This window comes from Bactrocera latifrons, unplaced genomic scaffold (genome assembly GCF_001853355.1).
Source record: "Bactrocera latifrons isolate USDA-ARS-PBARC rearing strain unplaced genomic scaffold, ASM185335v1 scaffold_19, whole genome shotgun sequence".
Taxonomy (NCBI): domain Eukaryota; kingdom Metazoa; phylum Arthropoda; class Insecta; order Diptera; family Tephritidae; genus Bactrocera; species Bactrocera latifrons.
Genome location: NW_017535407.1, coordinates 1,772,268 through 1,789,293, shown reverse-complemented (window position 1 = coordinate 1,789,293; position 17,026 = coordinate 1,772,268). Strand labels below are relative to the sequence as shown.

Below are 17,026 nucleotides of genomic sequence, written 5' to 3'. Positions count from 1 at the left end.
TAGAAATTTAAGTCAACACTATAAACGAAGTGCCACGAGGAGCCTTACCGCGTTCGCGCAAAAATGGTGAAGTTTGGCGTTGAAGTGGCCAGTTGCGCGTTAGAGGTCTGCGCATGTGTTACGCTCTCGTTAGAAAATGAAATGCATATGCTCATTGTGGTCGCGCTATTGTTTCAACAAACCAAAAAAAGAAATAACAAATTACACACTTGTGCTCAGTGAGAAATTAATCGGTTGTGACGCTTGAAATTGCTCCCACGAAACCACAAAATGCATGAGAGTACAGCAGATTTATTGATTTTGATGATTGGCAATAAAAGTGGCAGTAATGGGGGAAATTCAAATGAAAATCAATAATAATTTATTGCGAAAAGTTTTTGTGCGAGTTAAGAGTGACCGCTAAGTGGCACCAATTGTAATATGTGAACATAAACATTGAATTAATGTTGAAAGTGATTATCTAAGCAAATTGAATTCCATCGTTTTTACACAAGTGATTGAAGAACGACTTCAAAAAATATATTTTGTATACTTTAACGAGTAACTGAAGTTCCGAAAATATATCCATAGTTTCCAATAAACGCATGCTCTAGCATAAATTCAAAGTGCTTTCCAAAGTAAGCAGAACTTAAAAAAAAAAACAGAACAATTGGTTTTTTTCGGCGAATCAATTTATTTTATTCAATTCAGAAGTATGTAGACTATCTGCTTGAATACAGCTTTTTGCACGGTCCAAACGCATGTCGTATAATTGTTTTAGCTCGTTGGCCGGTATGGCCGCCAGTATGCTGGACAATCGATAAAGATAGCAGATTCTAACGCACCAGGCGACATATAGATGGCGCCACCAGAGGGCGCTGCACTATCCAATTACAGGAGCCTGACTTCAGCTAAATAGTCAAAGTGTCGTCCCCGTTTGCCATAAAATCGGAACTAACCTATTTCAGACTTTTAAAGCTGAGTGAAATCTTTAGAAAATTGAATTTTCAACGACGATTTTTTTGAAAATTTTTCTTTATTAAATTAAACGAAATATCTTCCTTGCCATTGAATTTAGACATCCAAATATGAAAATAACAAAATAAGAAAACATAATTGCATGTATTCGGCTCAAAAACCAATAACAGTTTAGTCTTAAAATAGCATTTTCTGGTGTTCTGATTGGTTATTCGGTGAACGCTTACTGCTTTGAAATGAAAAGTGTTTGATATGCCCTAATTTCCGAGCCATCTCAATATAAGAATTGGTTCCATATTTTTTATTTAGACTTTCCGGGATTTAACTTTTAATTTCTACAAAAAAAAAAAAATTGTAGAATGACATACGGATTTTGTACCAAAAAAAAAAACCAACGAAGTGTAAAGACCTTTGCATTCGGCATACGAAAATATCACTTTCAAGTGGGGTACACGCAACGGTAAATGGAACTACGAAAACGATGAAAAGTATTTGTGACTCCAGCACTATGATTAGATCAACAATTTGTAATGGTTCGATTCATATTGACAGCGACGACAATGACAATGGCGATGGTGGCAGAATGTCGCTGGTGCTTTCATGTTTCAAGTGACACAGTGAGACGTTGGAAAATTCAAATTGGCGTGTGCCATCGCCAACTGTCATTATACTTCTGGGTGAAGTAGTTGGAGCATACAGCCATATGTATGGACGTGTGTGTGTGTGTGTGTGTTGCGGGAAGTGAACCCTCCGCAGTTCACCCGGTTAAATACGCATTTAAACACACATGGAAGTGAGTAAGTTGTATTTTATTGCACACATATGTACATAAAACGTGCGCATATGTGTGCGTGTGGTGGCAAGTGACTGTAGCTGCAGCTGAATTTCACTTTAGCGCGGCGCGCTTGCGTTATTCGCATGTGGCACGGTGAAGCGAAAGGTGGTCCAGTTGAAAAGTAAGCGAATATTTGAGCAAATGAAAAGAGCTTAAGTGCGAATAAAATTGTCTTTGAACGCAGAAATTGGCTTGTGAAACGATGTTGCATGAGAGCTGGTGGCAGAAGTGATTATCTTTGCTCCATGCAAAATAAAATAGCAGTGAAAGCAGTGATAAAGATTGTTGAAACAAAGTAGTGTCAGTTTATATTTAAGCAAAATATAGTAAGAGATTGAAAACTGTAAAAAATGTTGTGCTTTTTCGTTGTCACCAAGTTACTAATGCTCAAACTGCTCCTTGCCAGCATATCCGGTTTGCGCGCCTACGATTTCGGCTATCATCCGAGCGCCGAGGAATTCGATAATTTTGTGCGCGACACAAAACGCACCTGGACACGTGATTTGCTCGCTAACGAACATCGACGCGCGTGGACCGCGAAGCCGCCCTATCGCAATGTGTACGGCAACTTCGTGCCGAAGTATAATCGCGATGAAGAACGTTGGAGTGTCGCGACGAAAAATGGCGCTTCGTGGCCAGGACATGTGCAGCGTGTCGGACGTCCACTAAAGCATTGGCATGAGTCACCAAGCGACGCGGCGCCAGCGCATGCGCTGAACGGCCAGACTGTGGGCTCGACTTTTGATTTCAATATGTTCGATGAACAAGTGAGTTCAGGTGAAACAAATACGTTTGATTTGCCTAGTGTGCCTGCATTCGCAAGCACAACACAACACAACGCGCATGCTTCGTCCACAGTACAGCCACAACTTCCGGCGCATAGCATTAAAATGCCGCCAGTCAAGCAAAGTTTGGGTAGTGTCATCGAAATCGTATCGTCCAGTGAAACGCAAATGCAAACGCAACAGAACTCGCATCAAAGCTTCGAAAATCTCACTAAGAACCACAGCGCCCAGCATTTTCCATTATTTTTTACCAATCCCACCACCGGTATCATATATGCGATTACAGAGGTGGGGCACATGCCAGATACCGTCAACACATTACCGTCCTCCTCCAACAACAGCAGCATACCGATTTACATTTCTAAAGAGCAATACGAACGCGACCTGTATCTCCAGCGCAAATACTACCAAAGTAATTGTCAAGCTCCTGCTTCGGTCGATCGCTTGCCCACAACCATCACTTCGGCGATCTCAGCAGGTTCGAATAGCACAATGCGTCCACAAATTATACGCCTGCAAAGACCTTTAAGCGTGCCCATAACCAAAGCACCAATCTCCAAATTACCTATCCACCTACACAAACCACCACCGGTTATGGTGCAAACCGAGTTGACGATCAGTGATCAAGTGCACTTACCAACGCGCAAACATAAGACTAAAGTGAAGCGTAAGAATAAGAAGAAACCAAATAGACCGGGCCGTAAGCCTAATACGCACCCGACAGGTCTCAAACAGAGTGAGTTGCCGCAAATCATCAAAGGTGTGCGCGCTTCAACAGCAAAACCCCAAACAAGCACCGAGAAACAACAAGTCGCCACACAGCTGGAGAAGCCGAGCTTTACAAACGGTATTTTTAGCAAGAGTCTTACATCGCAGGAGCACCGTTTACGCAAACGTTCCGTTACAAATATACGCGCCTATATAAATGAACCGCGAAGTATGAAACCGACAGATCAACAACTCATAAGTCAGACTGCTGTGACCCCGACTAAAGAGAGTAACAACGTCAAAACGATAAATAAACCAACAAAGAGAGCGGTAAGAAGACGCCCCAGAATTAAGCAGCGTCGTGCGAAAGTGGGTAATCATACTGAAATACAAAAATTAAGCAATAGCGTATTCAATCGCACCAATTGGGAGCTGCCAAAACAACCAGCGCGTAAAGGCAACTCAACTAAGGTAAAGACCAAGCAAATAACGAAGATTGCAAATCAAACACTTAGCCCCAACACTACAACGGATTTACCAACGTTAACGCTGACCACCACTACACACAGTAAAGCGCGCAAGAAGAAAGTCAAACATAGAAGAAAGAAGAAGAAGGATAAAGTGGAGAAAAGAGGCGAATTTGATCTCTTCGACTTTGACAGCGACGAAGATGATGAGGACGACGATGTTGATGACGACGGCGAAAAAACCTCGCATCGCAACGACAATGTTGATGATGAGGACGAGGATGAAGATGACTCCTATGAGGAATATGATGAAGAATCTTTTTACGATTACAAGCAAACTAATAAGAAACGGAAACGAGGCAATCATAAGCCACACCAAGAAAACAGCAATTCTGCTAGTTTGGAGCAAACCGAAGAGTACACGGAAGAAACCGCTGAACAGGCGACAGATGTGAACAAAAATTCTATTGTGATTGACGATGGCAGTTCAGCGGAACCCGGCGCCGACTTTGGTGCAATGGGCTCGGAGAAAACTGTTATCTACAGTTCGCCCGTAACCACTACAACGAAGCCAAGCATCTATACCAAGTCCGCTACCAAGAAACGCATACGCAGACGTCCATCGTACAGTGACGCTTCAACCTCCTATGAGGATTACGAGGATGATGACGAGACTGGTGTTGGTGGTGGTATTGGCGGATTTTTTCGTATGATCTTCTATCCAGTACAAGTATTTATGAACGGCGTGGCCGATAATTTCGGCAGTAAGGAGTCGGAAGAGGAACAATACTTGTATCCGACCTATACCACTTATCACAATGGTATACAACGGATTGAGAGTGATGAGGAGGAAGAGGAGGAACAGACAAACTCTCTGACTAGTTGGTTAAGTTCATGGTTTGGCTTTAATCGACATAAAAAGAATATTGGTAGTACAACACCAGTACCGCCCCCACCGACACCTACCGAACCACCGAGTTGGTTTGAATCGTTGTTCAATTTCGGCAGCAAACCAGCGTCTGAGGAGACAAGTGAAAATGATGACAGTAAGTGTAAATTGTTAATTTTGTATGGGAGTGTTTTAAAATGAGCTTTTATGTCAAACAAATGAAACATAATTGCGGTGGTCAAAGTGTGTTTTGATTACTCTCCACTCTGGGGTGGTTGACAGTTTAATTGTGAGAGATAATAACACTTTCTGTGTGTCGGTGGAGAGAGTTGGCAAGTCCATCAGATGACTGGCAAAGTTACTTGTATGTTTTCTTTTTGTTACGTTTATTTTTCGCTAAAACAACTCGTTTGTTAAGTCGATAATAACGAAAATTTTTTAACTTCCTGTAATAAACTTAATGTGAACATTTTGACATTGTATTTACAAATGTGGACACTTGTTAAGACTGATGAGGTAGTTCATTAAATGAGGTAGTTACAGTGCAAAAATTATAAAATTTTAATTCCGGCGAAAATCATATCTCCACAATCATATTAACACTTCACTCTCTGCCTGCTTCCTGTCTTTGCGAGATCATAACGAAATTACCTTACCACAGTAGATTTTCTGGCTCCAAAAAGGACTGCATTAAATACCCCAATTGAAGGTGATTACACCTTAAAAAACCTAATTCAACCTCACATATTATATACAGACCCTGTTAATCTATGAAACTAATTTGGCTCAAAATGTGTAAAAAATTAGGCCTCCTTTTCAACAAAATTCTTAGTCGATACATTTTACTTCAAAATATATCAATATGGTTCTAAACTCATTCTACTCAATATATACCTCCCTCTTTAACCCTATTTCTGGTCATAATAGTCGTCATATATAGATTTTCCTATGACTGAGAGCCGAGAGGAACCTTGGTTTGCCAGAACTATTTCATATCCTGTTTCTAAATTGAGCAATTACTGAGAGATTTCAAGTTTGAGTTTTTATTCTCATCGGATTCTACGAGTGTTTACGAGTTTTAATATTTTAATATCGTTCAAGATTCTACATGGCAGACCTCAGTTTAATTTTGACTTTATCGGTCTTTTGGGAAAATCCTTTGAGAATAATTTTCTGCATACGGTCCAACTGTAAGAAGCTACTTCAATCTTTTTAACAGCTTTCTGCAGCATAAAAGATCATAACGCTTGTATTTGGCGAACTTCTGGTCAAACGACCAACTTAGGTTCAAAAATTACAGAAAAAATTACACCAAATGGCGATCATCAAAAACAATTTACACAAAAGGCTTCTCACATAAATTTTTAACTTTTCAGAGTCGGCCTTAACGTTCCAGAATCCTTTGTTTATAGGGCAACTTACTATATACTGTGCCCAAAAGATAAGGTGATATTGTATTTATTTTGAAAATTCTTTATTTATTCTTCCAAATCAATTTCATCCCCTCCCGATGTAATGCACTTATGCCAACGGATTTTCCAATCTTCGAAACACTGGTTGTAGTCACTTTCCGGGATGGCCTTCAGTTCCGTCTTCGCTGCGGCTTGAATCTCCTCTATCGTATAAAAACGGTGTCCCCGGAGCGGTCTTTTGAGCTTAGTGAACACCCAGAAGTCGCACGGCGCCAGTTCAGGTGAATACGGTGGTTGCGGAACGATATAGGTTGAGTCACCGGCTTGGAAACATTTTATTTAGATATAGCCTCATCACCTAAGGCTTTCTGCACCATCCTCAACGTATCCACAGCAGCAAATTGATTCCGTAAACAAAATTTAATGCAAATTCTTTGCTCAACAAATTTCGACATCGCAAAAACCGAAAAACTCAATTTAGCAGATCACAAAACGACATGTATCTCAAAAACTAATGAATATTTTGACATGAAATTTGACATAAATGTGACTGACAGTGACACCGACCTAAAAAAAAAACAATTCTCCAAATCCTTCGACGCGCGCAGTTTAAATTCAGCTGCATTCATTAATACAGCTTTGAACGTCCTTAGATAGATAGACGAGGATGGCACCGCGATCTTAGGCCTATAGTAGCCTCTCCTAAATCACAAAGACTCACCTAGCACAAACATAATGATAAATTCCAAATGCTGCTGGGTATTAAAAAGCGATGTGATACCTATTTGGAAACATTAATTCAAAGCAATAAGAACACTGATAGCCATTTTATACCAAAATAATTAATTAAACACATGATATCATCAAGGTAGCTCAGAAATACTTAAAGACAAGTAAATATTCGTTTATCTCCATAAATATGATCTTGTTATTAAATTCAAAAGATACTCTTTCTAAACACCAAGATACTTAACAAAAACTTACTTTCTACTGAAGCAGAACTAAATTGTCTTCACTAATCACAACGCGGAGGTTACACAAGATCGCAACTCACTTTTAAGGCAATTAATCTGTTCAACCAACCCGCCAAAAACGCACCGGTAAAGAAAAACATAAAAATTTTAACGAAAACAAAACGAGATCTACAAATTACACTCAAATTCTTTCTTTAACGAGCACTAGTTTGTACTTATGTGTATGTATCTTACCATATATAATTATCTTAACTGCTGCCATTAAATCTGCATCAATGCTACGTTTTCTTGCTACCTACAAACACACACATACATACACCTCGCCCCGCTTGACACGAGTTTCTCTTTCGTTTCAGAATGGTTCTTTGGTTGGTTTGATTCGAGACCGAAGCGTCGACGCAAGAAGACTACCACAACGACGACCACAGTGCGCACACCCGATGCACAAGTGCCGATTTTGACGATCGTCGATCCGCTAAAAAATCCACAAAATTGGATTGGCATTTTGGCACATCACATCATAAATTCCACCGCCACGGCCGTCACACAAAATCCGATTATGAATGCAATCAGCCAAACCACCGTTAATCCAGATGTGCCGCGCAAAATCAATTATGAGCGTTATCAAATATGGCGCCTAAAGCCGTTGGACGATACACAAGTGCATGCGTTGGAAGAGTACAAGAAAAGTGAGGACGGCATTAAGCTGCAGTGGTTGAAGGGTCCCAGCTTGCGGTGAGTACATAAAGTCTTGATTATTTTTTCATTCAGAACTAACCTTTGATTACACCACAATACAAACTTTGCGTACAGCGGTCTAACAGACGTTCTGGTGCCACCGAAACAATTGATGGACTTTGAGGCGAGCCTCAGTTTCGAATCGATCGCGCATGAAGTGCTTATTTACGATGTCGGCAAGGCGATCGTTTACGAGCAGACGCAAGAACAGTTTCACTATAATGCCGCTATGCGCCCGTTTAAAAACAACAAGAATCAACAGAAACAACAAGCAATGACCATGTCATGGCATAAATACTATGAATACGATGATATTATCACACATTTGGAAATGTTACGCATGCGCCACCCACAACTAGTCGAGTTAATTCATATTGGGCGCTCATATGAGGGACGACCATTGGTCATAGTGAAGATCGAGTCGAAAGAACATGCCGCCAGTGTAGCTAGTCAATCAGAAGTGGCACATAAAAAGTTGAAGAGTAAGAAACAACCGAAAGAGGCGAACTCAGTGTTCATTGAATCGGGCACACATGGCCTAGAATGGATCGGACCGGCCACGTCGCTCTGGATGATCAGTGAACTATTGCGACTGATCAAAAGTAACAGTGAGTTCATAATGTAAAATTAATTTATGGTTGCAGTTATTAAAATTAGAAAATATATAGGATGATTAAATTAAAATTACGCTGCATTAAAGATGATGACGCGCTATCGTTAACTCGGCTATAACCGCGTAATCGGTGTCTACGCCAGTTCAGTTACTTAGTAAACAAGAAGAAGAAGATGAGTTTATATGTTTTCGAAACAGCTATTGGGCATGTATGTCTCATATCAACTTCTTAAATATCTATGCTGATTTCAATCGTTTGTTTTTCTCAATTTTACTCTTTCCACTATTTAACAAAGCTCTGGAAGAAACTTCAATAATGTATTGATGCTGTTATTTGTTTCTTAAACAAGTTAAGTTAGATGACTGATCCGCAAAAGTGCTAGAGATCACACTTAGTCTACTAAGTCCTTTGTGAAGCGAGATAAAAACTTCTATAGTCCTTCCTGTTTCGATTTATTCTAGGACGGAACGACCTTACGATTGCATAGTTGTTAGTATCTGACCAGCGCTTGATGAGCTCGCCTGAGTCCCAACCATACAGTAATGAATCTGAATAAGCATGTGGAGCTCCTACTCGTTTCCATTCTGCAGCTAGTGACACTTAAGTACCTGACCTACCAAGCTCATCAGCCTTACAATTTCCATGAAGTAACTCGATTTTAGAGATACAAGTGGTCAATATACCCCTTCAATAATCTCAAGCTTACGGTCGATGAGATCAAGGCTGATATGAGAGCTTTAATATCAGAGAGAATAGTTAGCGTTATGGAAGAGACTGCGCTGCGGTACGAATCTAGAGGAGAAGTATACTTTGAAGTCTAAACTTTTCATTGTCTAATATTCATCTAACCTAAAAGAGTACTATAAGCTCACTTTACCTTGCACATTGCAGAATCTGAATTTCAAAAATTCAATATTTACATTATTTAGAAGCTTAAATTTTCATTTCGAAAATTTCTATTTGCGAATTCCGAAATTTCATTTGTCGAAAGAGTAGAAAAAGGTTTTAAGAGCTCGGCCCAGACTTAAATTATTTAGTAAGAAATATAATGAATGTCTGAAAGAGGTACCCAATACACCTAAAATTCATGAAAACTAATAATATAATTATTCAGATTTTTTGAATTTTTCCCACCTAAGCGAAAATTCAACAATAAATACTTGTTTCATATATTACAATAATTTAGTATTCGTTTAATTTTTGTTGTAATCTCATTCATCTTTTAGAATAAGACTGCGCAAATAGAGCAGCAATGTGGGTGGCTGCTTCATTTCGAGTGGTATTGCATATAATTTAGATTGTTTGTAGATTTCATGTGACTGGTCATCTGTTATAGTCACGGTAAACTCCTTAGTTTCAGTAGCACAATGCGATTCCTTGCATGAGGTCATATGTTTTTCAAGCGGGGTACCAGTTATTAAATAGGTGGAAAACATAGTTAGAAGTATAATACTTGTTATACTAATAACTATGAGTTGCGTTTTCCTTAAAATTGAAATAAGAATTAAACAAATTAAAAACGAGATATCACGAATTTGAATTGTGATAATATGTCAGAGAAACATAAGTTGACTTATGTTAAAGGAAACATTTACAATTACTGGACAACTTCTTGAAGACTTGATGTTAGATTTTATATTGACTGATGCGATTGAGAAGGCGGTACTTTTGAATTGGGGAAAAATCTGTATCTCGATTCGTAAATGTATTCAATTCGAAATTCGGATCTACTTTATAATTATGCGAAAGTTTTACCACCCTGTGCCAGTATAAATGTAACTCAAAAGCTAACGAATATTTTATTCGAAAATTGGCTTTAAAATCCGAAAATCGAAATATAAAAAATCCGAATTCAAGTAAATTTTTTTTCGAATTGAGTTACAGAATAGGCCCCCAGAAATCAAAATTCCCACCTCAACTCAAGCCGACTTAATTCACTTTAACTCATGAATTCATACAGACCTATTTGAATGATAAGTTTTCTTGCATAAAGCAAATGTCCATTCACACATTTTAAGCCAAAACAGTAGAAGAGCTATAATTGTGAAGCTGCCAACAGTGAAAAAAAGATTACACTATCAATCCAAGTTTAATATTTTGATTAACTTACGCTATGAAACTAATAACGTTGATCAAGTAAGACATAAAGTTGCCATTTGTGTTGCAACAACCTTTGCCACTATCACAAGCATCTGCTTTCGAGCTACAACATTTCTTGACTTCGTCGGTGTCCTGCGTGTCCTGTTTGCGCTGCTGTCCTATCGGCCGATCTTTTCGTTTATACTCCGGATCAATATTGTACGGTTTGTAGGCGAACTTGCTGTCAGCATCTTGTGCATATTTGAGTGAGGGCCGTTCAGGCGGTGTGTCGGATAGCTCGCTGAAACAACCGCTAGCCAAACGCTCCTCACGAAAACACACACACTTCTCACATGGGCACGCTTGAAATTGGCATTTCAGTTCCCGTCTATTTGCATAAGTCATGGTAGAACTTCCGGTAAACATTACTGTTAATTTTGGTTTTATTGCATTTTAGGCGAATTCCACGATGAATTTGAATGAAAAATATTCTGACATAGAGATCAGAGGGGGCTGACTTCACTTTACAACGATGTAAAATATTGAAAAGGGGGCGTTGGGAAAATTTGTAAAACACAATAGGGTTGTAAGTAGAGTAGAGGATAATGCTGATGGAAAAGCCATAACTTGGTATGAAAATGTCAGCCTATGACTTTACTCAGATATCAAAAATTTAGCCTTCTTGTAAATTAGCACAATAAGCACTTATACAATTTTGAACGAACCCAGATATCACGGCATTTTTTCTTAACTTCCGAAACCGGTACCTTCCTTTTCAACCTTTCTTTAGATGTTTTACTCTTCTCTTACTCCCTCCTTTCGTTCAGACAACACCCGTGTTTACAAATATTTCACAGAATTTTCCCTTTCTATGTAGGATTCAATACCTATAAAATTTTGACTGTCGACAGTGAATTAGGCATCAGACTATTTATTTTATAACTGGAAATATTTCTTTTCTCATTCGTAAACTTTCATAATAGACTCGGCCTGACCTATTTATTTCTGCTGTTTGTTATATTTTCTCCAACATTGGTTCAAAGAAATTGGTCGTTAGGGACTTGCCCTCTCTGAAATTTCGTATAAGCAGCTGCTCCAGGAGATAAATTTCTAAAATTGACTGATGTTGCTCCAGATCACAACGAGGACGGATTTAAAGATAAGAACTGGTTGGTGGTTAACGACAAATTTTACTAAGATATGAGCCAAGACTTTGCAGTCAAAAGGCACCTTTCTGAGTATATCTTTCGCCAGATCTTCAATTACGACTTTATTCTCTGGGTATTTCTATGTTGTGCCCAATTCGAAGGTCGAAGAATAATTTTCTATATAACTAAACCCTTTGGATGCCAAACAGCAGATTTCGTTTTTCTTATTTTATAATCTTAAAACCATCTGCGAGACGTCTGGGGTTTTAGTATAAATTTTAGTCACTTCTCGTTTATCAAAAACTTAAGATCTTCGCACTCAAAAATATCCGACTCTGTTGTTGGATAAGATCGATTTCATCCAATGGTAGGCCCAAAAAATGTGCTGTTTTGATGGGTCGGACTATAGCGGTGTCAAAAGTGTGGGGTTAACTGGGCAGGCAAAGTGGCGGTTAGTGTCATGCGGGGACTAAATACTACGGTCATAATTCCCACAACAGCCGGGACCGGTATTGAACCGGAATTTATCCGGCCAAAGGATGTACTTTCGAAGATCTAACTCCACTTGCATCGGTAAGTTTTAGATTAAGTATGTTGTCACTGGAGCAACACCTTGTAGCAGGGTTGTTCTGTATCTTTCCGACTGGTACTGGCATTGAGTCCAACCCGGACCCGAAGGAATTTTTTTGCTGCGTTTGCGCTAAAAGGGAGCTCAAACAGACGGCCTGACTCCCATTCTGATCAGTAAGGATTCGCCTCGCTTCAATAACCGACTCACTTTTTCTCATTCTCTTTCTCCAATCCCATGGTCTGTTCGGCAGAGGTGCGAGAGTTTTGGAAAATGTCATACATCTGTCGAAAACTGAGATTCCGTCGTTCGCTAATGATATGTTCATTGTAGCACACAGATCAGTAAAAAAATAGGTATACATACACTTTCAGAACTACTTAACATATTCGAGCGACTTACTTCTTGTTGATTTTAATAATTTTAAGAGATTATAACACACTTTCTAAAAATTTACAGAGACAACCGTTGATAATGAGTACATAAAAAATACGACCTGGTACTTTATGCCTATACTCAATCCTGACGGTTACGTTTATAGTCATAAATATGATCGCTTCTGGCGGAAAACGCGTTCCCGTCATATCTCACGCCGTAACGGTATTATCGACTCAGCAATGACTTGGTTGCAGCAAAAGAAGATAGCAACACGCATTTGCTATGGTGTAGATCTGGATCGCAATTGGCACTACCAGTGGGGTAAGCGGGGTAGCTCGAAATCAGCATGCAATGAAGTGTACGCTGGACCAGGACCATTTTCCGAACCCGAATCAAAAGCGCTATCGGAATTCCTAATAGATTATCGTAAACAAATTAAGGTGGGCATGCAAATGTTGCCATATTATTGGAGTATGCATATTTATTTGCCGGTGCCTTTACTTTGCTTTAGATGTACATTTCACTACAAGCCTATGGTCAGATTATTTCATATCCAATGAAAGCGAACACTTCATTTAACGCCGAACGCATCGATGACTTTCTCGATGTGGCCATGGTGGGAACGGATGGATTGCGTAAGCAAGGCAGCAAGTCACGCTACAAGATTGACTCGACAAGTGATTTGGTGGAAAATCGCTCAGGTGGGCAGAGTTACACACATTTATATAGACAGTATGTTACACATATATATTGTGTATTTACATATGTATATATGTATGTATAAATATTTGTGTCAGCCGGAAGAGTTTTTGCATTACTTCATTCAACTAATGCTGACTTTTACTCTTTTCGAACAGGTTGCTCTGACGCATTCGCGGCTTATGAAGTTGGTATACCCTTCAGCTTCACGATACAGTTAGCTGATAATGGTGTGCATGGCTATCTGTTGCCCAGCGCTTCCATAGAGCCAACCGCACGTGATGCCTTCGAAATAATTACAGCGATGATCGATTACATTTGATGGTGGCACTAACTAACTAGACTAACTATATAGATTGTAACTGTGTACATTTATTTAATTTGTAAATATTTATGAGTATTTATTGAATAGTATTTTAAGAAAGTATACAACTTTAGTAAGACGAAATATTGATTTTTAAGTTCCGAGACAAAGGATGGGCTTAAAGTGTATTTATATTTAAGGATTTGTAATTTCGGTCAGAATACATTATAGAAACAACAATCCTTCAACAACAATGCGATAAAAATGAAGTAGAGAAACTGTATGGATTTAATTATGGAACTAACTGATCTTAAAAATATCTTGGAAACTCTAAGTTATGTTATTGAGACTGTTCGCGAACCACCTCATTGGGTTTTACCGTAGAGTCATACATGCACCGTCAGCATTTACATTTACTTTCTACAATCCGGATCCTAAGCTTCAGCTTTCCACCGTTAATAACACCTATGAAAACCACGTAACGTAAGAGCAGGGTTTCATTCGGCGGTTTTTAAAAATAAAGCATTAAATTTCAATGTTAATAGTTTTCTATTATGCAGAGTAATTTTATATGAGGTATAGGGGCTAAATACAGGTCAAGAGATTAATCCAAAAAATCCTAAAGCTAAGGCGATTGAGAACGAAGCTACGTAGTTCGCATAGATGGGTAATGGAGTAACATCCAAAGTGTTATAAACTTAGCCTCCCATTCTTTCGACTTTTTGTTGGGTAGTATATCTTCCCATGATGAAATTGCAAACCTTACTGAAGAGAAATGTCAAAAAAACGAGAAAGAATATGGCATCGTTTGCTGTCCGTATCGGTCTACTTTTGTAGCGTTCCAATGAAATAATCTCTTATAAGTATCTAAACTACTCCTAACATCGCTCATAATTATTAAGACTATTTTTTTATCAAATTAATATTTCTTTTACAATTATGTTTCACAATACAAAAATTTATAATGGTTGCTCTATAATTTTTGTGGTTGCACACATTTTTTCAACTTAACTCTGGAACTATGCCGCATTTTATGTCGCGTCTTTAGTCCGCATTTCTTTGAATAAAATCTCGTAAATATACGACCAAAGCTGGCGGTTGTTTCATTTCTGTTGGTATCGCATACAACTTGGACCGTTTATATATTTGGCGTGCCTCATCGTCGGTTATGGTGACAGTAAGCTTCTGTTGTTGCATTCCACCGGACAGTCTGTTACTTGTCGCTGTAGTTGCTGATTGACCCCAACTAAAACTTGGCCACCAGTAAGAAGTCGAAGTAGTCTTTTTGGAGTCCTTATTTGTTGTTGCCGTTTTGGTTGTCTTCGTACGTCGCCAATTAAAGTAGGGTATCCAAGATGAACGTGACTCATGCTCTTTTTGGGTCAATTCAATTTCCATACCTTTTGCTGGCTTGTTACTCCACGAAAGAAAAGGCATCCAGGAAAAACGTACTTTACTTGTTTGTGGTGGAGTTTGAATTTCTTTTATTGTAGTTGATTTAGTAAAGTAAGTTGTCCATCTAGAGCGCAGATTAAAGGAAGGTAACCATGAAGAGCGCGCTTCCGTCTTTGTAGTTGTAGTCTCAATTTTGACTGGTGACTGCCTCAACTTGAATGAAGGTAACCAAGTGTAACGCGTCACAGACGTTTCATTTCGTTCCACCACTTTGGGTACAGTCTGACCCCACTGGAATGGCATCCAGGATGTACGCGCCTCTGCCTTTTTGGCTAGAGGCTCCATTTGTTTCGATGAAGTTGAACTCCATCTAAATGTTGATATCCAAGAAGTAAAGGCTCCAGGCTTCTCCAGTTCACATCCAATTTCTTTTGACGGAGACTGACCCCACCAACTAGAAGGTCGCCACAAGGAACGCCTTTCACTCTGTTTAGAACGTTGTTCAGCTTCAGGCGCCGACGAACCCCACCAACTAGAAGGCCGCCAGGAGAAACGCCTTTCAATCTTTTTAGGTGCTTGTTCAGGTTGTTTTGTACGCCATCTAATTGTAGACAGCCCAGAAGTGGGCATTTCAGATTTCTTCAGTTGATAATCAATTTCTTTTGGCGGAGACTGACCCAACCATCGAGAAGGCATCCACGAGGTACGTGTCTCTGTTGTTTTTGTTTGTTGTTCAATTTGTTTCGTTGAAGCCGAACTCCATCTAAATGAAGGTAACCAGGAAGAAGATGCTTCAGGCTTCTTAACAGGGGTAACAATATCTTTCGTTGTTGTCTCTCGCCAAATATGTGTTTTTATCCACGACGAACGTGGTTCACTGGACTCTATTTTGATATCCTTCGTTGTTACCTCACGTCCTCTACCAAAAGGCATCCACGAAGAACGTGTTTCAACTTTGCTGACTGTGGATGTTAATTCTTTTGTTGAGCCCGGAGTAACGGAACGAAGTGTCCAAGGGTAACGGGTCTTAGTCACTTTGGATGGCGGCGCAATTGTTTTCCGTTGGCTTCTTTTAAATGTATACCAACTGCCAGAGGGTTCGGATTTTATTTTAATGGCTGGTTGTGCTGCAAGTTTGCTCGCCGAACGTCTGGCCGAATATCTTTGAAAACATGTCAATGCAGCCGTACAAAATATAAGCAGAAACAAGAAACCAATTATGCTCACTACTGTCACTTGCGTAGTTCTACACTTATGATGGAAAAAAGTTATCAAAATCAAATCAAAAAAGTACCCACAACTAATGCGTACCTCTTCGATTTATATACTTTGATGGACAGGATAATTGTACATTTCAACACCAAAAGCCAGAACACGATGGCGGCTATTATTAAAAACCTGTAAAGGATCAATTGTAGACGCTGATTAAAGCATGTATGGGTCTGCACTTACGATATGAAGCCAATTATGCTTATCATAAAGGACAAAAAGTTGCGTCCCGTATTGCAACAACCTTTCCCCGTATTACAATCATCTTCTACACACTTTTTATTGGGACTAACAGTTTGCTTGGGCTGCGGCGGAGCGGGTGGACATTTCCGTTTATAGGGCCTTTCCGTATCCGTTTCACAAAGGCATTTACATTGAAACTGATATTTTGGTATTGGCCGCTCTGGCGGCATATCTGCAACATTACTTTCAGCATTGACGTTTCCATTTCCGCTCTCGCCACGCAACTTGGCGCACTTCTGACAGGGACAGGGCGGAGTTTTACACTGAAGTTCATGTAAAATTTCTGTGCAAGTCATTGCAGCTTTTTTTGTTTTTTTTTTTGCGATCAACAAAGAATTTTAGATGTGTGCATTTTTCAAAATTTCAAAACAGTATAAATTTTCTGTTGACATTGGAATCAAAGACATGTTCGCTTATTTTGTTTTGTTAATTTGATAGCTAATATTAAGGGAGTATTCTACTCTAGAATTTTGAAAAATTCGATTTTTTTTTCATATATTTATTAGAAAGTTTAGACCCTTAAGAACATATCCTCCAAAGGATTTTTAAAAATTAAAACTATTT

The 17,026-nt window shown here is 39.1% G+C and overlaps 3 protein-coding genes across 3 annotated transcripts; 1 reads left to right on the top strand and 2 right to left on the bottom strand.

Moving 5' to 3' along the window:
- The first annotated feature begins 1,891 nt into the window (after positions 1-1,891).
- Positions 1,892-13,662, top strand: LOC108967557. Its single transcript, XM_018931055.1, has 6 exons — positions 1,892-4,798; positions 7,384-7,762; positions 7,841-8,373; positions 12,634-12,992; positions 13,064-13,253; positions 13,410-13,662. Exons 1-6 carry the CDS (start codon positions 2,143-2,145, stop codon positions 13,571-13,573), a joined length of 4,281 nt encoding a protein of 1,426 aa, XP_018786600.1. The 5' UTR covers positions 1,892-2,142; the 3' UTR covers positions 13,574-13,662.
- Positions 9,543-10,937, bottom strand: LOC108967560. The gene is made up of 3 exons (XM_018931059.1): positions 10,490-10,937; positions 10,342-10,428; positions 9,543-9,864 (listed from the first exon to the last, which is right to left on the bottom strand). The coding sequence occupies exons 1-3, from the start codon at positions 10,882-10,884 to the stop codon at positions 9,591-9,593; spliced, it is 756 nt and encodes a 251-aa protein (XP_018786604.1). The 5' UTR covers positions 10,885-10,937; the 3' UTR covers positions 9,543-9,590.
- Positions 13,663-14,474: 812 nt separating the features above from the next.
- LOC108967558 lies at positions 14,475-16,826 on the bottom strand. The gene is made up of 3 exons (XM_018931056.1): positions 16,403-16,826; positions 16,262-16,348; positions 14,475-16,196 (listed from the first exon to the last, which is right to left on the bottom strand). The coding sequence occupies exons 1-3, from the start codon at positions 16,756-16,758 to the stop codon at positions 14,600-14,602; spliced, it is 2,040 nt and encodes a 679-aa protein (XP_018786601.1). The 5' UTR covers positions 16,759-16,826; the 3' UTR covers positions 14,475-14,599.
- Between the last annotated feature and the right edge of the window lie 200 nt (positions 16,827-17,026).